The 23,328-nt window shown below is 42.7% G+C and overlaps 1 protein-coding gene across 1 annotated transcript in view; it reads right to left on the bottom strand.

The window, feature by feature from the left end:
- The window catches only part of WEE2 (WEE2 oocyte meiosis inhibiting kinase), a 28,016-nt gene extending 14,682 nt beyond the window's left edge, over window positions 1-13,334 (bottom strand). Inside the window, exons 1-4 of the mRNA XM_039234048.1 lie at window positions 12,990-13,334; window positions 5,284-5,480; window positions 3,471-3,522; window positions 737-909 (exon numbers count right to left, since the gene is read on the bottom strand). Coding sequence (XP_039089979.1) covers window positions 737-909; window positions 3,471-3,522; window positions 5,284-5,480; window positions 12,990-13,334 — 767 coding nt within the window. The remainder of the gene's footprint in view (window positions 1-736; window positions 910-3,470; window positions 3,523-5,283; window positions 5,481-12,989) is intronic.
- Between the last annotated feature and the right edge of the window lie 9,994 nt (window positions 13,335-23,328).

The following is a 23,328-nucleotide window of genomic DNA, read 5'->3' as shown; positions in this document are numbered from 1 at the left end:
TCCCTACAGTTCACAAAAAGCTTTGGCTGAATCTGAAAATATGGGTTTTCCTTGTAAAAGGAAGAATTGCTGAGCAGTTAGTTCTGAGAACAAAATTTAAATTTCTCTTCATTTCTCCTCACTTGTAGTCTTCAAAACATTATTTCAGTAGTCATAATGAATTCAGTAATGAATCCATTATTAATACAAAGTGGAGATAACTGATGAGTTAACATTAACTTCCTACTTGGCAATATTTCTAATGAATGAAACAGGATGAAAATCATTCCATAAATCTATTCATTAAAGGAAAAGCAGGAAGACCAGTAGTAAAAGCCTCAAGAACAATGAAAAAACACAACATGATTGTTCCCAAATGATCATGATACATTTTAGGGAATAACTTATCTCTGACTTGGAAATTCAGAAAAGCTATAAATTGTGGAACCATATACAATGGAGGGGGTAGCAATGGGTTTTTTAATGACATCAGTGCCGTTATGTAAAATGTACTGGGGCGCCTGGATGGCTCTGTCAATTAAGTGTCTGATTCTTGGTTTTGGTTCAGGTTGTGATCTCATGGGGCTCTGTGCTGGCAGCCTGGAGCCTGCTTAGGATTCTCTGCCCACCCTCTCTCTTCCCATCCCCCACTTATGCTGTCTCTGTCTATAAACAAACAAATAAAATGAAGTGTTTTAACAAGAAACAATTTTCCAAATCCAAGTTTACACTTCTAGTACATTTCAAAGGTACTTACTCATTTGATGATCCTGCAAAAGGTTTCATGGAACGTTTTATTGCATAAACACATCCATCCAGCCTCTTAATACACTTGTAGACTGTACCGAATTCGCCAACTCCAATTTTTTCTACCTCCAAGAATTCTTTTTCATAGCGGGAAGCCATGTTGGTTTCTCGGAGAACACATCTCTGAAATATTTTATTAAAAAATTAAAATAATTCTTTTTAACATATGAGCAATAAATTTTAGGCATATTCCTAAGTTTCTCTAAGTTTTCTTTTTTTTCAAAGAATTTTTTAACGTTTATTTTTGAGAGACAGAGAGCAACAGAGAATGATCAGGGGAGGGGCAGAGAGAGAGGGAGACACAGAATCTGAAGAAGGCTCCAGGCTCCAGGCTGTCAGCACAAAGCCCGACATGGGGCTTGAACTCACAAACCAGGAGATCATGACCTGAGCCAAAGTCTGACACTTAACCAACTGAGCCACCCAGGTGTCCCTCTCTAAGTTTTCAAAAAGACTTTCAAAACAAATCTATTGGATTCTATGTCACTATTTATTTATTTATTTATTTATTTATTTATTTATTTATTTTTGAGACAGAGACAGACAGAGCTCAAGCACAGGAAGGGCAGAGAGAGAAGGAGACACAGAATCTGAAGCAGGCTCCAGGCTCTGATCAAGCTGTCAGCACAGGGCCCAGGGCCCAACACAGGACTCAAACTCACAAACTGTGAGATCATGACCTGAGCTGAACTTGGATGCTCAACTGACTGAGCCACCCAGGCACCCCCATCAAGTGTCCTCCTTAATGCCCCTTGCCCATTTAGCCCATCCCTTCACCCACAATTACTCCAGCAACCTTCAGTTTGCTCTCTGTATTTAAGAGTCTCTTATGTTTTGTCTCCCTCCCTGTTTTTATATTATTTTTGCTTCCCTTCCCTTGTGTTCATTTGTTTTGTATCTTAAATTCCACCTATGAGTGATATACTGGCTTTTTTAATAGGCTAGGTTTTTTTCTATGTTGTTTCTTCTGTCTGGGATATCCTTCTTCTCAATATGTTTTTAGAGGTGACATACCTGCTCACAGCAAGAGCTACTATCCTCAGCTGAAAGAATGGCGGGGATCTGGGTAGAACATTTTAAGGAGGGTGGGAAGGACACCACCCTCTGACTCCTGTCTACTTGTCTCACACTCTGGATGCTAATGTTTTCATCTCAAAGTAAAGAAGCTTATGCGTGTTCACTTTACCTCCTCAAAAATCTTAGTCTGGAGAACAAAATTATCAAATTGATTATCTTAGCTTACAAGCCTAGGTAGAGCTCAAGTATAGCTTAGCAATGTCATCCATTGCCCAGCTGGTAAATAACCCCAGACACATCACTGAACTCCTTTATTAGGTTTCTCATCTAAAGTAAAGGGAGCATGATAGCAACTACTCCTCTAGGTTCTTATAAGTATCACATGAGAAAATGTGCATGTGTGCACGTGTGTAACTTAGTTCAAGGTCAAGCACACTAAATTCTCAGTAAATGGTAGCTAAAAAGACAGAAGTCTCCACAAGTTTATATGACTCTCAATCCAAATTGATTTATTTCCATGAAGTCATCATTTCTCAATGTCCCCATTAGCAAGAATTTTTTCATCTATCTTTGAGTTTAAACCATCTTGACTCCTAATACCTATTCACGTCAACATCCAATACCAATCAGCCTTCATAATCCAGATCTAGAATTTTCATTGCCCTTGGCCAATCTCAAGTTCGGTTTTCTCCCTGCCTGGAGTTTCCACAGCTACCAGCTCTCTCTCCATCGCTTCAAATAGTAACAAATTTTATAATAAAAAATAGTAATCATTTCTGCAAAATGATACCATAGAATCAGACACACCTAATTATCTCCCACAAGGAAGCCAAACTTCTGGACAGAGGCCTGAAAGCCTTCTACCAATTGCTCATCCACTACACCTTCCCAGCCTCATATCAGACACCAAAATAAGCCAGCTCACCATCCACATCAGTCCCCAACCTCAGGCCCTCCCCCTTTTGTATACTGAATAGTGAACATAGGCATGTTGTCATATTATAAACATCTTAGTGGCAATTTAAAATTGTACTGTAAATTGTAATTTATTTGGCCATTCTTTAATTATTGGACATTTAGTAGGGTTTTGTGTTTTAATTTTTTTTTTTTTTTTTTTGCTATTACAGTTAAAGCTGCAGTACTCATCTCTGGTGATAATATTTATAGTATTACTTTCTTAGGCTAGGTTATCAAATGAGGAATGCTACAAAGATTGTGAACACTATTTAAAAATCAATACGAATGGACACATTTAAGAGCTAAAATTTTACATTTAAACTTCCAGCTTTATGCCATTTTTCTCTGTCGTGTTTTTCAATTTGGGGGCCTTCATATCTTGAATTCCCTTCACTTTGCTTCTCTACCCACGAATATAGAATTTTTCCCCAAATCAAAGATAGAAGCAGTAGCCATTAATTTAAAAATGCTCCAAGGTAATGACTCAGCAATATGCAGGTCAGACACTGTCTGATGAAGTACTAACTAGCAAAGAATATAGACCCTGATGAGAGTGCAGATAAATTCAGTTGCAAGGTACATTTGTAAATCTATGAAGCTTGGGATAGGGAGGGGGGGGAAGGGAGGGAGAGAGAGAGAGAGAGAGAAGAAGAGAGGTGGTAAGATGAAGTGACCAAGTCATGACAGCAGGAACAGAGAACTATGCTCACCTTGGCTGGCAGCCCTTGATCTACATCACCTTCCCCTCGACCAGCTTCCTCACTTAAAAGAATAACAAAAAGAAGTGGTATCAGTGTAGGCTTAGCAGTATAGAGCTTGATACTCTACTAGGTTTTGGGACTGTAAGTGTAAATAAGACCATTCCTTCTCCCCTTCAGTTTATATTTGGGGACAGGGGTAAATAGAAAATGTCAATGTAAGACACTAGGAAAGAATAAGAACAAGACATCAAGGGATACTAGAGGCAACACCCAAATCATTATTTCAAGAGTAAAAGTCTTTCCCAAAAGAGAATGTGTTTCCTAGCTAAGTTTCCAAGAATGAGTAGGAATCAGCTGAGGGGCAGGAGTGGGGTTCAAGGCAAACAGAGCAGCACTGAAAAGTGGAGGTGAGAGCACACAGAACAAGTGAAACTGAGCACTCTTTTCCTGCCTCACTTCCCCTTCAACACCTATCTCCCCTGAACCTGGCTTTGCACTAGGTTCACAGGCAGACAATCAGCGTAGCAGAATAAGCTCTCACACTGGCTAAGAGATTGTCAGTGACTTTGCAATAAGCTGAAGCCTCTGACAGACATTCTCTTTGGTCTGAGCACTCGGGATCTCTAAGCAAGATTTCAGTTTCTACATAGCCAGCTCCAAATTTTTCTTCTGTGGAAGTACAGGGTAGAAATGGCAAATGGGGGAGGATGTGACACTCATGGAAGCAAATTGATGCTGGACCCTTGTGACTTAAGTCTAATAATACATTCTAATACTTCATAAAATAATAACACCACAATAAGGAAGGGAGAAACGTACTCTTACAGAAGCACTAAGAGCTTTTGCTCGAGCATCCCCACTTTCATTGCAGGAAATTCAAATTAATGGTCCTTTCTGGCTAGCTGCAGTGAGAGGTGAATCCATTAGTTGTGATGGCCTGCAAAGAATCCTCAAGAGCCAAAACCAATTCTGGGTAACAAGAGTGGACCTGGGTACTTGTGCTAAAGTCCTATTTACTTAAGATCCAGGTGATAGTATAGAGAAAACCTATTCTGGCCACAAAGCTGATTAATACAGAGTCACTGATTCCAAAAGAAACAACTCAACCTAATATTGAATGCTCTGCAAACTTCACATGGTTAGGTGTGCATTTATTTAGCTGAGTACATGTGAACACAAATGACTGGCCCATTTTAGAGGCATTTCCACTCTGTAAAAAAGCAGCATCGAAGAGACTTGGCAAAGAAATGTCCCTTAGCAATGGGCCCAATCCTTATTTGGACAATTTCTAGCATTCAGTGGCCTTGTGGAGCATGCAGTTAGGCTTTCCATTCTTGGCACCTCCAGAAGCAACACTATCTTTTTCTCATTAGCCCATCTGCCATCACCTGCAGAGAAGTTCAAATCCTTGCTCTACAGCTCGGAGTCACACAAGCTAGACTTGAAGCAGCAGTCTACTCCTTAAAGGGTGAGCTACACCTTCCCCAGGGCTAGCCTTCTGTTAACCAGAGGAGACCACCTGAATGGAATTCTGTAGCTCATTCAATCTGCCGGTGGAAGCCAGCCGTCTACTGCTTATTCTGCCCTATTCTTTTATAGAGAAGGCCCCATACAGTACGCTTCAGAATGGGGATATGCTAGAATCTCTGGGGCAAAAGCAGGTCACAAACCAGCATTAACATTTAGGAAGGAGGGGATGTGTGAACATGTTATCAACTGCATTCAAATAGAGTTCTCGTTCCTAATCTTACTTTCACACTCTCCCTTCTACTTGACCATAGTAAGATCAGTTCTCAAAAGTCAGAGGCAACAGTACACTTACAGATCTCCTCGGGTTTTCCTCTTGCCATTGGATTGAAGGAATTGTTTTCTATAGGACTCTGGTGTAAAGGGATTAATATTGACCAGAGCTGATGAGGTCATCTCATCCACATGGGGAACAGGTGTGAGCCTCAAATGCTTAGAGCCTCGGGAGGGGAGCTTCTCTGCTGAAGAGATCACGGACTGGCTCAGCAGACCCTGAATGAGAATGACAAAAAGAGAAAACAGAAGGAGTTTAGTGTAAAAAAAAAAGTTTCATATCAGCTAGTTAATATTTGAACCAAAGAATGTTATTGTTGAAAAGGAATTAGAGGTTATCTGGTTCAGTGCAAACTAGCTGCATTGTAACTGGTCCTGTTATGAAAAATAAAGATTCCTGGTCTTCCTCTAGGTATTCCAATTCAAGGAATCAATACAGGAGTCTGTACTTTTGTTAAGCTCCACTGCCTTGCCCTGGGCAATTCTGATGACCAGTTATGAAAAATACCAACTCTACTTCTACTGCTAACTTTTTAAATGCTATATGCTCAAGCTTAGACAAACAAAAAGGACTCTAGAAGACCTGGTCTTTCTCAGGGTTTACTTTAACTCTCCCTCAATCATTCATCCAAAGGTTAGTTTGGTGCCTACTAATTAGCAGATGCTGGGCTAGATGCTGAGGCACACAGAGGTGAATTCCATCTCTTAAGGAATGCACAGTCCATTGGCCAACAACCCATCAATCTTGCAGAAATATTCACTTCGTACGGGGAAGATTTCATAGACTACCTAAACATGGAAGAAGTTTCCAGTTCCACTAAAAATGTAATACCAAATGAGAAGAGTTCCATAAAATGGGGTAAAGACCTTAAAAAACAATCATCTGAGCTTTGTAGAGGTTATAACCAGCATACCAACAAGTAGGAAAGTGTGCTGAACTTACCACTCCAAGTGGGGTATAGTAAGAGAACCTAACCTAACCAGAACTAAACCAAAGACCGAGGTGACAGGCCAAAGACAAAGAATCCTGAGGAGACAATAGAATGTCATTATAACCTAAGTCAAGGACCAGAGGAATAGCTGTGTTATGGGTCTCCAAGAGCATAACAGTAGTCACAGGGCCATGATATAACCTCATAAGCATTGTACTGTGGGGTTTTTTCTAAAAGAATGCCATTATTTGACAGTCTCTGCCCATGGCTTTCAGAGTAGAAGCAGAAGCTAGACTATAACGTGATTCACTGTATAAAAATGTAATTCAAGAATGTATGGATACAAAGAATGAATATGGAGATTAGAAATCCAAAATGATAAAAGCAGAAATGAAGGAAACTACGGAGTACACTCGGTAACCTAAAGCTTTTTTTTTTTTAACATGAAGAAAAAGATCGTTGCTGGAGTCAAGTTTTTATAAGGGTTTTATAAGAATTTATGGGATAAACAATCCTGGGGCTATTGTCAGACAAAGCTATCAATGATAAACTCACAATTTTCCTGTAAGTGTATTATAGGACAGAGGAGTACTTGCTCACAGTACGTACAACTGTACTGTATTTCTCAATTGTCTGGGTGACTCAGGCAATGAAAATAGCATTACAGTAAATAAGTCCCTGAGAAACAGTTTTTTTGTTGATGATGATGATCATAATGATGATGATTATATGGAAAGTAAAATGTACCCATCATATATGAAACAGTGGGGCATCCACATACCTAGAATGATGCAATTCTGGTGGCCACACTTCAAGGATAACAAAAAGAGCCTAGACAGTTTCCGACAAAAGGAAGGAAAAGGGTCCACATCAGAGCAGACAATATCAGAATTCCTAATCTGGAGAATGAAGGCCGATAGATTTTTTGAGCTCCACTTGCGATACAGGGTAATAAATGAATTATATTAACATGGATTTTTATTCCCAGAATAATAGAATTATGAGTAATTCTTTTGGAAAAAAAGTTCCAAAAGAACTTAGTTTGGAACAAGGCTTATGAAAGGAAGTTCTGCCTAAATGTAGGACAGGTTGAAGATTTCTGGAAAGATGTCCAGATTGAAAGTATAAATGTGTTCTGGGGAGTATAGCTAATTCTAGAAGCAACAGCTCTGTTACGGAGGATAGAGGGAAAGGAAAATTGACGAATACCTCCCACCTTAAAGACACAACATCATAGGGTCTCAGGACTTGGAAAAACTTTAAAGGCCCAGTTGGTACAATCAGTCCCCTGATGCCTGAATCCCTTCTACAGAGTCCCTACCAAGTGATCAACTAGTGTTCAGTGCATTTAGCCACAGGGACCTACTGCCTCCTCAGGAAGCTCTTCTATTTCTAGGTAGTTCCTCTAGGAAGTCTTTATGGTGACCTGAAGTCACTTCATAGGATTTCTAGTCTTATCCCTCGGGCAAGGCTGAACTAAGTCAATGCTCCTTTCCTCTGCATCCTTGTCTTTAGTAAGAACACCACTGATGATCAGTGTCCCCCCCCCCTTCTGAGCCAAACGATATTCCTCATAAAGTGTGCATTCTTCAGTAGCATTTCCAGTCTCCCTCCCAAGCTCTGTTCTTTTCCTGCCCCTTAAATCTTGGCATTACCAGAATTCCTAACTTGGACCGCTTCTCTTCTTACTCTGGCACCCAGGCTACTTGAGCTTATCCGCACCCAAGGCTTCAACAACTTCCAAAATGCTAATGATATCCAAATTTAGGTTTCCAATTTAGTTTTGTTCTCTTGCATTCCAGACCCACTTACCCAATGATTTATAGGACATCTCTGCTTTCTCCAAACCTGTACATCCTCTAGCATCAACTATCTTGATTCAAGGTGTGATCTATTCAGTCAAACAAGGTAGAAGCCTCACAAGATCCTAAATCCCTCCTTTTCCCCTCAACTTTTCCATCAAGTTGATGAGAGAACAAAAGGCAAGCTAAGGTCTATTCAGACCAAGAAATTCATATAGCCCAGGAACAAGGGTACTGAAAACAAACACACAGAACTGGCTTATTAATAATGAGGGGAAAATCTTTATACCCAAAAATAACCAATGGAAGGTAATATAGGATTTACATCAGGCTACTCATTTGGGCAAAAATGCTTTAAAACGTTGAGTTAAAAATATATTTGATGGAATGAATTTAACAACTACAATAAAACAAGTCTGCCAATCCTGTACTGTCTGTGTACAAGTAAATCTGGAAGGCGCAGTCCATACCCCCTTCCCTTCTGACATTTTTTTTTAATTTATTTCTGAGAGAGAGAGACAGTGTGAGAAGGGGAGGGTCAGAGAGAGAGGGAGACACAGAATCTGAAACAGGCTCCAGGCTCTGAGCTGGCTGTCAGCACAGAGCCCGACGCGGGGCTCGAACCCACAAACCGTGAGATCATGACCTGAGCCGAAGTCGGCTGCTTAACCAACTGAGCCACCCGGGTGCCCCCTCCTTCCCTTTTGAAGCCAGTGGAAAGGCATGGAATATATCTGGAGAGGACTGGCAACTTGAGTTCACACAAATGCCTCTGTGCAAAGGCTAGCTGTTTCTATTAGGGTCTGTTGAGATTTTCACTGGATAGATCGAGGACTTTCCATTTAAAACTGAAAGAGCCTCAAAAGTCACCCAAGTTTTGTTGCAAGAAATTATTCCTAGATTTGCCCTTCCACAATCCCTCCAAAGCGATAATAGTCCTTATGTTACTGCACAAATAACAAGTAGTAGAAGCTTTAAAAATGAAATATTTTCTACATTCAGCCTGGCATCCACAATCCTCTGGAAAGGAGGAGAAAGCTCGTTATACTTTAAAACGACACCTTGCTAAGCTTAGTCTGGAGACCCAAGAAAACTGTGATATTCTCTTACCAGTAGGACGTCTCAGGATGAGGACTGCTCGAATACAACCTCTAGGACTCAGCCCTTTGAGTTGTTATATAGAAGACCATTCCATACAATGGACCAGTTATTGGATGAAGGTTCTAATACTTATTTTTCACTCAAGGCTGGTTTAATTCATAAGTTACTTAATGAATATTAAGTATTCATTATGCTAAGTTTCACTGATCACATGCTCCTGAAATCTGATTTAACTATAACTGGAAGTCCATCTCACTTAAGCCCCAGAGATGTGATTTATTTAAAATATTGGAAGTCTAATACATCAGTGGCCTTATATCCAAAATGGAAAGGTTCAGGGGCCCCCTGGGGGACTTGGATGAGTGCTGACTCCTGATTTCAGCTCAGGTCATGATCTCACAGTTTGTGAGATCGAGTCCTAGGTCAGGCTCTGCGCTGTCCTCGCAGAGCCTGATTGGGATTCTCTGTCTCCCTCTGTCTCTGCCCCTCCCCTGTTCATGCACAGACACATGCAATTGTTCTCTCTCTCTCTCTCAAAATAAATAAACTTATTTCAAAAAATAGAAGGGTCTATATTGGGTCATATTACGTACTCCCACTGCAGTACAGTTAGAGGGACACTCTTCCTGGGCTCATATCTAGAATAAAACCTGTACATCCTTCACAGAAAACCGATGAGCAAACTGACATGCCTTCTCACTCTTGTGAACCTGTAGAAGATCCCAAACTCCTCTTCAAATGACAATGAAGATCTTCATTACCAACCACAGAGATACTTCTTTGCTGTCCACAGTGGACCCAGCTACCTCTGCCTTTCGTAACTTGCCTATATGTTCCCCAACTGAACAATGTTGGCCCATAGGTAGAGACATCTATATGCCCCTATTCAACAGGACAATGCTACAAAGATGAGACCTTCTTCCTCCAACAATCTTAAAGATTTAAGGGTCAGGTTGTTCGGGGGGGGGGGGGGAAATGATGAGAAAACAAAAAGCAAGCTGAAAGCCAAACACGAGCTGACACCCCACAACTCTCCCCTTTCCCCCTACTTAAAGTGGGATATATAACATTCCTCAGGCACTAGTAACTGCCTAAGAACAAAGGCAAGGGAAAAACAAATGGTCAGTTGATAAGATCACAGCCACATAGGACACGAAATTCCACTACAGTTTGTTAACTGTCTTAATGATTTGCAAGAATAACACAATAATAAATCTCCAGAGACCTACAGATTCCTATAGGGCTTTCCTGGAACCCTAACATTACCTTCACCTCCATAGGATGGAAAACCCTATATAATCAGTCACTCCTCACAATCATAATGCAGCTCTTTCTGCCCATGGGTCTTGTCCCCATGCTGTAATAAAAACATCTTTTTGCATTGTACAATGTCTCAAAAATTCTTGACCATTGAGCTCAACAATCCCACTTCAAAGTCACTTACCAAATCCTAAACATCTCTCAATTTCTCAATGTCCACCACTGACCTCATTCAGGCCTTTCTCCTTTGTCAACCAATTTGTTAAAAATACTGCTCTCCCTCAAGGTCTCTCCCACAACATGCCAGCCTTCACATAGAGGTCAGTTTTTCAAAAAGACCTCTGATCAAAACCATTTGATGACTGCCTCAAAGCTCTCAAGATGAAATCTTGGGGGCACCTGGGTGGCTCAGTCAATTAAGCGTCCGACTTCGACTCAGGCCATGATCTCACAGTTCAGGAGTTTGAACCCCAAATTGTGCTCCATGCTAACAGTGAAGAGCCTGGAGCCTGTTTAAGATTCTGTGTCTCCCTCTCCTCAGCCCCTCCCCCGCTTGCCCTCTGTCTCTCTGTCTCACTCTCAAAAATGAACATTAAAAAATTTGCTTAAAAAAGGCAAAATCAATCTAGCTCCTAGCTACCTACTCTGGCCCCACTGCCTGCACCCTCTCACGTACAGGCCCCTGTCACTGAGTAACATGCAATTTCTAGGTGTGACATGATCTTTTCCCTCTCAACTCACTAGATGCTTTTCCCTTCGCTTCAAGTTCCCATTCCCTTTTTCTTTACCTGGATCACTCCAACTCATCCTTGAAGACTGCTCTCAGGAAAGGCATTCCTGATCTTGAGACTTAATTCCCAATCATTTTTCAGCATGCCTGATCCGAACTTTATGGTTTCTGTTGTTTATCTGTATTCATTTTACGGGCACTTTTTGATGCAGTGAATGGCTTGCCAGCAGAAGGTCTGATATCAACATGCTCGGTTTTAAGTGAATGAATGGAAATATACATACCATGTTCCATATCCTTCCCGTGTAGTCTTGCTCAGAGCCATGTTCTTTCAGCCCACTCTCCACCTAATTTACATACATCAAAACCACTCTGGAAGCACCTGTCATATAGTGTCTATACGCACACCCCCCACTGTCTCTCTGCTGATTGTAAGCACTTTGAGGGCAGAGATTAGGTCTTGTGCTCCTTGCACACACTAGCTTCTCAAAAAAAAAATAAAAGGATTCTATTTTTCAATGGAGACCATTGAAAAACCCACAGTGGGCACCTAAGCATATTAAAGCAGTCGGTCTACAATACAGACAAGAAGCTTAATACTCCCTGGTAGACATGGTGCGCATACTTAGCAGGAACTATAGGGACCTGCTGACAGTAACTGTGCTACAATCAGAAGCACAGATGTTGTTCTGATGGTCTTAAGTACCTCAAGCTGAGCCAGCAGAAAGCGGAGCTAAAACCAGTGCTGAGACTCACACACCATGGCACTAGTCTGTCAGTGGTAACCCTGCCCCAACCCTGGATTTAAGGACGTGTAGATATAACAGGAGAATAATCACAGCAAGAATAAAGGACAAAGCTAACTACTTGAGGCCTTTGCCTATTTGCCCTGTCCAGCTTATAAAGAAGTATCAACAAGTTACCTCTTTGCTCACATAGAAGAGCCTGCCTCTCACTAGTCCGAGGAGAGGTAGGGACTTCTGGGAAGGCAGCAGCAAAGATATGTGAATATGTTCCAATAGTGAATGTGAACATTCTTTTATTAGGACATATTGGTAAATAATTACATAAAGTAGAGCCAGTTGGCGTAATGGAAAGAACAGTAGTAGACTGAGACCAAAAGATTAGGTTTCTAGTCCTGCCTGGGATGAGATTGGATGAGCCAAAAGCCAGCTGATCTCTTTTTTTTTTTTTTTAATGTTTTATTTATTTCTGAGAGATGGAGACAGCGTGAGCAGGGGAGGGTCAGAGAGAGAGGGAGACACAGAATCCAAAGCAGGCTCCAGGCTCTGAGCTAGCTGTCAGCACAGAGCCCGATGCGGGGCTCGAACCCACGAACCGTGAGATCATGACCTGAGCCGAAGTTGGATGCTTAATCAACTGAGCCACCCAGGCGCCCCCAGCTGATCTCTTGAAACCTTAATCTTCTTGTTTGCAGAATACACAGTAGAGCCCTAGATCTTAATATTACTTCCAGTTTCTGCTTGGGATTCTCTCTCTGCCTCTCTGCCCCTCCTTCGTTCTCACGCGCTCATGCACATGCACCCCACCCTCTCTTTTTCAAAATAAACAAACATTTTAAAAAAATTTTCCTTTGGTTCCAATATTCTTTAACTAGGAATTTCCCCCCCCCCCACCCCCAAGATTTATCTGTGGCCTATACCAAAGAGTTGCTGACATGAATGGTTTTGAGAAGACAGCTAGCAAGGCACTTAGTTCTGTTTTCTGGGAACGTTGAACTCTTCTTCTTTTTTACCAATAAGTACATAACTGAGGAGATACATAGCCTGTGAGCAAATCTGTCAGATACACATAAACAAACACGTCCTCCTTCCCCATCAACAGAACCAAAGGTGCACAGATCTTCGGGACTTGGGTCCCCTTTCCTCCACAACTTACTTACTTTGGGAGTGAAGGGGCTCTCACAATGCAGCAGCTTGCTCCTGCCATCTGGTGGGGCTGGTGACCCAGGACATTTGCGACAGTGTGACACAGGAGTCCTCGGACCCTCATCTGGACTCATCATGTCTTTTTCCTGAAACGTGCCGACTTCACGGAGGCTGTTGGGGGAAGGTCTGGGAGTTGTGCACTTTGCCTCTGACTCCTGAACTTCAGACTTGTCTGGGGTTCGGCTCTGGGCCTCGCTGCTCTCTTGTTCCTCCTTCTGCCCTTCATGCTCACCCTCTTCTTCACAGCGGGAAAAGTTTAACTTCTGCTTTAGTTCCTTATTAATACCGCCGTCGTCCATCGCAGCCAGAGAGCTTTACGGCACAGGCAGGGAGGCCTATCAGAAGGGAGCACTAGAGAGCTGGAGAAGTAAGGAGGAGAAAAGAACATAAGCTGGCAAGGCTCCCAATTTTAGTCTGTCTTTCCTTCTGCCCACCAAGAGCTACACAGAGGCACACCATTAGTTTACTCCCTTAAGTACCACATATCTGTAAGACCTCAGCTTATCCCTATTTCCATTCTGATTAAAGAAAGCTCCAGTGTCTCTTAGAGCAATTAAGTCCAATTTATGTAGAGAATCCTTCTGGATATCCCACATCGTCTCCCTGAACCCATGGGCTACAAAATACTGGTGACATAGTTGGATCCCTTTAATTTAGCATGGCTTTAAAAATACCCATTAGCCAATTCGGGAACAAGCTCGTTATTGGAAAGAAATGATTTTCACTCTTTTCCACCTACCGTTTAGAAATACCAGACTCTCCTCTCTCCCCCACCTACCACCCAGTGGCTACCAGCAGCTAATTAGAACTCAGCATCACCAGGATATCATAATCATCCTTAAATGGTCTCCTAACTTATCTTGGCTGGAGTTCATCTCCCCACCAGAGAGAGAGCTTAGATTTTTGCTGAGCACACCTGCCCTAATTCAGGCATCTCACATCATCCACCCACCCCCAGGTATCAGCGGTTAAAACTTTTTGGGAATAGTTTTTTTTTAAATTTATTTTTGAGAGAGAGAGAGAGCAAGCGAGCAGGGGAGGGACACAGAGAGAAGGAGACACAGAATCTGAAGTAGGCTCCAGACTCTGGGCTGTCAGCACAGACCCTGATGCGGGCTCGAACCCATGGACCGTGAGATCATGATCTGAATGGAAGTCAGATGCTTAACCGACTGAGCCACCCAGACGCCCCCTAGGATGAGTTTTCAAACTGACAAAAGAAAGCCTAGAAAAGATCACTGACAGAAGCAGGTTTGTATCAATTGAAAATGGCAATTACTTTGTCCCCAAACACCTTATTTCGTAAAAAATAATAAATAAATATATTTTTTTTACTGTTTAACCTACATCATTTAATTTCTTTCCCAGAGAGGCCCTCATGGGAAGAGTAAAAAAAATCTTTGAAGAAAAGAAAAGCCATCCGTATCACTTTATAGGAGAAACCGTGTGAAAGGCAATCCATGAAAAAGGAAAATGATATACATGAGCCCTTCTGTAGCTTCAGGAGACTCTGGAAGTCCTGGGCACGTGGAATTATTTACACATTAAATGTGGGCCCAAAGAGAGAGGTGCTGAGGGTAGTTTGATCTCAACCTAAACAAATTTAATTTCTCTCCTCTTAGAGTCTTCGGTTACTCGTTGCCCATCACCTCTCTTCCATTTCCCCTCTTTTTATCAATCCCTCCACACCTTTCTCCTCTCTCGGCCTTTCCCATTTCTGACCCAAACTCTTGAGAATGTTAATCCAAGTGAAATGAACTGGGAGGATGTGAAAGTATTTTTCCAGCTAAAAGCCTTCTCCTGCTCCAGCTTTTTATAGATGTGCACACTGGCTGATCCTTTGCCCTTCCCTAGGCCGTCCCACCCATGCAAACCTTCCCAAATCATTCCCTGGGGTAAATAATACTGCCTGTAGCATACAGAAGCTCACAGGTCCCCTCTCTCAGGGTTTTGCCATCCCAGAGGGGTCAGAGACATTGGCATCATCAACAGGGAAAGGAGGACTAAGGTTATAAGGAAAGAAATTGCTATTTTTTTTAAATTTTCTTTTTTAATTTCTAGGAGAGAGAGAGAGAGAGAGAGAGACAGCGTGAGCAGGGGAGGGTCAGAGAGAGAGGGAGGGTCACAGACTGAAACAGGCTCCAGGCTCTGAGCTGGCAGTCAGCACAGAGCCCGACGCGGGGCTCGAACCCATGAACCGCGAGATCATGACCTAAGCGAAAGTTGGACGCTTAACCGACTAAGCCACCCAGGCGCTTGGAAAGAAATTGCTATTAACTGAGATTCTGGATTAAGGAGTGAATTTCTTGTTCACACATCAGCAGGCCATGTGATATTATTCCTTCCCTACAGCCTTGATGTTGACCAGCATTCCCATCTCAGGCCATGGCCATTCTTGCCTGTCCAGGCTATCTGGAAGCTGGCTCTGCTCTGAAGCAGGATAGGATTCACCCAAAGCACTCTGAGCATATCACAGGCCTGCAGGCAGACCAGGGGGTGGCTGTTTTATGGGGTGTTAACTAGATAGACCTCCTTGGACTTTACCATCAGCACCTCCCCTTTCCTCTTGGCCTTGCTAGAATTCTCAGCCTTATTTCTGACCACACTGCTTACTTAGGGAGGGAGCTGTGCCGTCATGATGGTTGAGGTCCCATGTCATCAGTGGCGACTTTGTTAGAAACTTGTGCCATTCACCTGTCACTGTCACATATTGTCACTTGGGCAAATGGTCATACTAAGGGTTCAGAATAAGAAAGGTATAATAACAAGTACAAAAAGATACTCCCAATTTGAAAAGGAGAACTAGGCATTTGCTGACCTTGATAGCCCACAGCCTTACTATTTGGGGTGTCATACCTTACTCTTATCCTTTGTTCTCAGTTTCTGCACTTTATAAAAAATCCTGTCTTTGCTTCACTGCGTGGTGATACCCTAGACAGCTATCCCAGGCTTCACATCATGAGATGAGGTGTCAAAAGGGGACCCCAGGTAATCTGTGGCAAGAGGGGAATGCCTGACACATAGTGGGTGTTCCTTACATTGTTTTTGAATAGATTTTGCACTTGGGAAAGTAAACTTAATATATCTCAGTTTTACTTAAAGTACTCAGAGTTTGGGGCACGTGGGTGGCTCAGTTCGTCAAGTGTCTGACTCTCCATTTTGGCTCAGGCCATGATCTCATGATTCGTGAGTTCAAACCCCACGTGGGGCTCTGTGCTGATGGTGCAGGGCCTGCTTCAAATTCTCTCTCTCCCTCTCTCTCTGCCCCTTTCCTGCTCTCTCACACACATTTTCTCTCTCTCTCTCTCTCTCTCTCAAAATAAATGAATCAACTTAAAAATAAATAAATAAACAGGGACTCCTGGGTGGCTCAGTTGGTTAAGTGTCCGAACTTGACTCAGGTCATGATCTTGCGATCTGTGAGTTTGAGCCCTGCATTGGGCTTTGTGCAGTCAGCGCAGAGCCCCCTTTGGATCTTCTGTCCCTCCCTCTCTCTCTCTCTCTGCCATCCCAGAGCTTGCACTTGCTCTCTCTCTCTCAAAATGAATAAACATTTTTTTAAAAAGGAGAAAACAATAAATAAATAAATGAATAAAATACTCAGCCTTTTACTTTTTAAAAGTTTGAATATTTTTCTTACTGTAGCATGGTTGCTGCACTAGAGGAAACATCTCATGATGTTCCCAGGAGTAAGATGTAAAAGGAAGAAGCCAGCTTTGCACCTCAGAACTAAGATCCTGAAACCCTGTGCTTGGAAGAAGCCATCTCACACCGCTGAGTGACGAGAAAGTGCCTAGACCCAGAGATCCACTCATACCACACCTTGGTGCTGAGGCCTTTGAAACACCAACGGGAAGAACAGAAGCAGGAAAATCTGTCCATTCAAAATGGTTTCAAAAAGGTGGAAAATTGTATTGACCTTCGGGGTAGACTGCTCCTATGCAGAAGTAAAGCTAAGGCCGTGGAAAATGAGATATTTGTTTGAGAGTCTATGGCTTCAAGGAAGGATATGCTGTCTTCATTGTTCCCTCAGGAGCGAGAATTGTAAGAAATGCATGAACAAACCAAAGTGAAGCTCTCTAGCACATTATTTATTGAAGACTGAATTAAGACTGAGTCATTCCAGACTCTGAAAAAACACCAGTGTTGGGTTATGGTACATTTAATGAGTCTGCCCCATTGGGAACCATTGGGAGGTCTGGGTTCCCAAGCAAGAAAGGGAGATTTTTACCATGAGGCTTGCTGGGAAGCTGGCGGGCTCCAGAACAGGAAGTGAAGACCTGAGGAGTGGCCAAAAGCGACTTTCTGGGTCTCCAGCCTATTAGGCCTGGGCTCTGAAGACCGGAGGCAAACCTCCGGAGGAACTCCAGGGTGGTAGAGGGGAAAGTTGGCCTTTTTCGCCAGAATGTACCCTGTGAGGCAACAGTGCCACAATCCTTGGGCCTGTGGAGCTTGTCGACTTGGAGAGGGATTCTCTCCAACTCGCTGAGGAAACCAAGCAGACTAGACAGTATCTCTAAGGACCCTGCCCATGTCAGCCTCATAGTCTTCTCTGTTCTCCTCTTGCTCAGTCTCTCATCACAACTGGAAGTGTTGCTTCATCCCTGAAGGGGAGAGTTTGCAGTAAGTTAGAGAAAAGTGGAATATGCTCATCATACATCATATGTCACCAGCTCCCAGGACAAATCCATAGCAGCAGTGACAGGAGGTGTAGACCGGAGCAGCTGCCCTGGGTGTGGGCCCATTGCGGCACAGGTCTCAGATGCTCCCGACTCCTAGAGCAGCCCGGGGTGGCCAGCAAGACCAGAAGCCTTGGAGGGGGACCTTCTCTTGACCTCACAGTGAATCTAGTGATAATTATATAAATCATTAACAATATATTTTGCCAGCACCAAATTTCATGTTTCAAAGTGCACTACAACTATATCTACTAAGTAGCATTGGTAGCAGAACAGAATTCCAAGGAAAGATTGTGGGGTAAGTAAGATAAAGCCTGGAGGCCATTCTATTTTTTTATGTTTCTTTTCTTATTTTGAGAGAGAGAGAGAGAGAGGCAGAGATAGAGGGAGAGAGAGAATCCTAAGCAGGCTCTGTGCTGTTAGCACAGAGCCCGATGCAGGGCTTGAACTCATGAACTGTGAGATCATGACCTGAGCCGAAATCAAGAGTCAGACACTTCACTGACTGAATCACTCAGGCGGCCCATCCTGGAGGGCATTTTAAAGCCTCATTAATACTTTTCTCCTTGTTTAGCTTATCCTTATGGAAATGTTAAAGCATGCCGAAAGTAGAGAAAATACAGGACCATGAGTCTTGTTGTATCAGTAATGTAGCTTCAAAAATTATGTGCATTTACACAGTCTTGCTTCGTTTATATCTGCAATTTTATTGGGGGCGTGGGTGCTGGGGTATTTTAAAGTAAATCATTGATAAGATATGCTTTCATTCATGAAGACATTGGTGCCATTAGTAAAAACCCTCAGATTAATCTATTCTCTTCAAATCTACTATCAATCTACATGATGAATAAATCAGATTCTAATAAACTGCTTCTCTTGCCAGAGCTTCCCATTTGGTAAAACTAGAAGATGTCCATCAAAATAGCTGTTACAGCAGAGACACACAATTCACAAGACATGGGATTCTCCTTAGAACAAGCACAGATTGCTAACCTGACATCCCAATAATTTAGAGACCATTGATGTGCTGTCCATATTTTAAGGGGCAGATATTTTGAAACTACGGTATAGACTCATTAGTCTGATCTGTTCCCTATTACCCACAGTTGGGAGAATTTATGTGGCACTTGGCCATTTCCAGATTCTCCAAAGTTAGAACAGATGGGTTGCCTTTGTGATCTAGTCCAAGACCATCTCTGCCGCCACAGAGGTTAGATGTCTCCCCGTTTCTCTCTCACACACACATACTCACTCACTGCTTTATGGGAAGGAATTTGTAGGACTGGAAAAGAGCAGGATCTGCTGTGTCCCAATCTTGACTTACCATCTCATCTCTCTGCTCCCAGGGCTGGGCTACTAACTAGGTCCAACATCCCCAGCCACTTCTTCATGCTTCTGATCCAATTATAAGATCCCCACATTGAAGTCTTACCTTCCTAAAACAAAACAAAGCTAACATTTGATGATTTGGGGGAAGTGTGATCAGGAAGAATTAAAGCTCTTCCACAGAGGGTAACCTCCAGAAACTCTAAAGATGGAAACTATCAGAAGTGGCAGTCTCTGAGTCAGGGAGAAGGGGTGCGGGAGGGTTGGAGGAGAAGGAGATTGCTGCTCACTCTGTGTCATGTGCAATTTGATTATTTAATCTTTGCCATGGAGATCTACTTATTAGAATGTTAAAATAATATCTAAGAATTTAAATGGGCGCCTTAACTCAGTCAGTTAAGTGTCCCACTCTTTGATTTCGGCTCAGGTCATGATCCCAGGGGCCTGGGATCAAGCCCTGCATCGGAGTCCATGCTGGGCGTGGAGCCTGCTTGGAATTCCCTCTCTCCCTCCCTTTCTGTCTCTCCCCCATCTGCGTACTCTCTCTGTCTCTAAAATAAATTAATAAACAAATAAATAAAATTTAAATGAAAATAATATATATATATATATATTTTTAACTGGTCCATAAAGTGCTTCAATCACTCTGCCCGCCCCTCTGCATCTCCTGACCTCTGAACGCTGCAGGTCCCTGGGTTCAGTCTCCCCTGCTTTTTTCTCTGTGCACACTCACTTCTTGGAACAGCATGCAGCCCACGGCTGTAAGCCCTCCACAACCCAGTGACCCCCGAGTGTACATCTGCATCACGGACCTCTCTCCTGAAGCTTGGCTCTGCAGCTGCCGAATCTGGGCCCCCTGTGGGTGTCCAGTAGGGAATCTCTGTCTTAACATGGCCAAACCCACACTTTCGACCTCACCAGCCAAACCTGCTCCTCCCACAATTTTTTCCTTTCTCTGTAAATGGAAACATGCCGAACATCTGAGCATCCATAAGTAATCACTGACTGCTCTCTCTACACCCCTGCGACCCGTCTAGGAAAACCCCCCATCAGTTCCCCGGGCTCCTACTGCCCGCCCCCCCACCCTCCTTGCTGGCCTCACTTCAGTCTATTCTGCAACAGTAGCCAAGGGTCCTTCTGAAAGAGGCCTGTACTCACATCCTTCAGGGCCTCCCGTCTCACTGGGAGTACGGAGCCAGCTCCTGCTCAGAGGCCCACGGGCCAGGGGACCCGCCCCACAACCTGTCTGGCTCCAGAGCGCTCGCTGTTCCTCCAGACACCAAAATCTTTCCCTGTGTGTGTCACTCAGCCCCTGGCTTCCTCCCAGTGTCATTTGTCAGCGAGGCTTCCCTGTGTGTCTCCCCATCTGACCCCCAGTAGAATCTACACGCCATCAGGACTGGAAATTAACTTTTGCCTGATGCCTCCAATTACCCGGAACAGGGTGTGATGCACAGCAGGTGCTCTGAATCAAGGTGTGGCCCCGTATTCTATGTAGCCTCATGGTGGACACTACTCACTACTGCAGAGTAAATACCTTTTATGAGGTTTCAAATTTTAGGTTCCCAACTACATTGCAAATTCCAGAGGCCTAAAAGGGAGGGATGTGTTGGTTCTAAGTAACAGTAATTTTGACTCTCTCTTCATTTTATTAATCCCTAACCACTTCTGCCTCAACCAGAGCTTAGCCGATGTGGTACATGATTTATTGTGCTTTCAGCTTGGGTCAAACCAGCGCGTGCCTGCAGCACAGGTGATCTGGAAGGAAACAGCGCAGGCAGGGCTGATGTGCAGCTAACGTGGTCTAATGAAGACAGTAGACGTTAGGAAGGCAGGAGTCTGGACCACATCAGGTTCCCCAGGACGTCTCTGGATGCCCTGAGCTCTGGGTCCTCAGGATGGGTGGGACTTAAGTTCACAGGACAGATAAGGGTACAGATAGTCCTTAGACCATTAGGAAGATTGTTTCTTCAAGCCCTTTATTCACATTCTTAATTTCACCCTCTTACACCTCAGCTTGTCCCACAGTGGACTCTTGTCTGGACCACTAGTATTCGCTCTGGTCAATTAACTATGCAGTTTGATCATGGAGGTAGTATAAACTGTTCCTTACCTGGATGGAAGACGATTCCTCGAAGAGAGAATGGAGTGGCTTAGTTATATACAGATATTGGTTCCTCTCCAGTAAATATGTAATTCTCGGGCAGTTTGGATGAAAAAGCTCACAGGGTTTTTTTTAAACTGGATAAAATTATTTTTAAATAATTCTCATGTGGGACAATAATTGTCAAAGAAACAGCTGAAGACTTTCTTAAGGGTAGAGAACACTAAGTCTCCAAAAAACTTAAAACTTATGAAACTTGTAAGAATAGTCACATCAATGGTGAAGAATACATAAATTAGTGAATATCAGGAGTTTAATATTGGAATTTCAAGGGGAATTATAAATCAGAGGAATTGAAAGAATGTTTTAATAAGTGGTATAGCAATTATTGATTAACTGTTCAAGAAAAATTTTAGACTCTCACTTCATATCACATATCAATATAAACATGGATTAGATTAAGGAATCAAAAGTGGAAAACCAACATATAAATAACTAAAAGAATGAAAGTGAATATTGATAAAATTTCTGGGTAGGGACCAACTTTCTAAATGTCCAAGCAACATAAGAAATCACAAAAAGAACTGATAAATTTGACAACGTAAGATTTAGAACTTCTAAATTTCATAAAGCAATTAAGCGGCACTGAAGTCATATAATAAATTGTAAAAGGCACTGAAGTCATATAATAAATTGTAAATAATATTAATAAAAATTATGCCAGACAAAAGATTAATACTATTACTGTATTAAAAAACTCGTGTAAATTGATAACAAGAGCACAAAAACCCGAGAAGTGAGGAAAAGGCATCATGAACAGAAAATACACCTAAAAGGAACCACAAATCACCAACATATATTTTGAGAACATGATTAGATTCAGTCACAAAATGTTAACTTAAAAACAAAATGCCAAGGGGCACCTGGGTGGCTCAGGCCATGATCTCATGGCCTGTGAGCTGGAACCCCACGTTGGGCTCTGCACTGACAGTATGGAGCCTGCTTGGGATTCTCTCTCTCCCTCTCTCTTCGCCCCCAACCCTCTGAAAATAAATAAATTTTTTAAAGTGCCACATTCATCTGACAAATCGGCAAAAAGTACTTTTAACAGCGATATCTAATTGCGGCAAAATGAAATGGATACCCTTATACACCCGTGAATGAACAATTTGTCAGTATTATTAAGAACCTTAAAAACACATGGGACGCCTGAGTGGCTTAGTCGGTTAAGCGTCCGACTTTGACTTAGGTCATGGTCTCGCGGTTCGTGGGTTCGAGCCCCGCGTTGGGCTCTGTGCTGACTGCCAGCTCAGAGCCTGGAGCCTGTTTCAGTCTGTGACTCCCTCTCTCTCTGACCCTCCCCTGCTCACGCTGTCTCTCTCTATCTCTCCTAGAAATAAATAAAACATTTAAAAAAAAAAAAAAGAACCTTAAAAACACAAATACATTTTAACCCAATATTGCTGCCTCTGGCCATCTGTCATACATAAGTCAACAACCTGAAAAGCTGTGTGTACCTACCCTGTCTGTCTCCCCTCCTTCTATATTTCATTTCTTGCCTGATAGCTGCCTTCCCTGCCAGGCTATAAGCCTGATGAGAAAGGGTATCTGCCTTCTTCATAGCTGCCCCAGTACTGTGTGCAGAGCTCAGCATATAATCGGTAGTGCTAGTTCAGAGTGAAATTTGGCCCACACTTCAGGCACAACAAAAAGGGGAAGGGTTTGATTGCCCAGCAAGGAGAAAATGGTTAAGTAAGTTTTCAAACATACACACAATGGGAACCATTAAAATGATGCATGCAAAATATTGCTAATAAGATAGGAAAATATTCACCGTCTGATGTTAAGGGGAAAAACTGATATATGGTATGATTGCAACATAAACCCAGATAACTTTTCATTATATCATGTATTTTAAGATACAGCATTATTTTTACTTGCCACTAAGAACTTTAAAATGCCTCAGATGAGGGGTTGAGCATCACACCCCACATACACCTATGGCAAAGAAACCTCCCACATAGACAGGGCAAGGCAGGGAAGCTTGTTGGTCATTGGCTGGAGGGAAGAAAAACATGTCACCCAAGAATTTGCACTATAAGCCGGTGTTTGCGCTAGCTGGCATTTTGAATTTACGCTACCAGCGCGGTCCAAAGGATCTCAGGCAGAGGACTCAAAGTAGTC

The sequence above is a fragment of the Hyaena hyaena genome, unplaced genomic scaffold, assembly GCF_003009895.1.
Source record: "Hyaena hyaena isolate Hyena2069 unplaced genomic scaffold, ASM300989v1 scaffold_82, whole genome shotgun sequence".
In the NCBI taxonomy this organism is placed as follows: domain Eukaryota; kingdom Metazoa; phylum Chordata; class Mammalia; order Carnivora; family Hyaenidae; genus Hyaena; species Hyaena hyaena.
The sequence above is the reverse complement of the archived record's forward strand: the minus strand, read 5'-3'. Positions and strand labels throughout refer to the sequence as shown.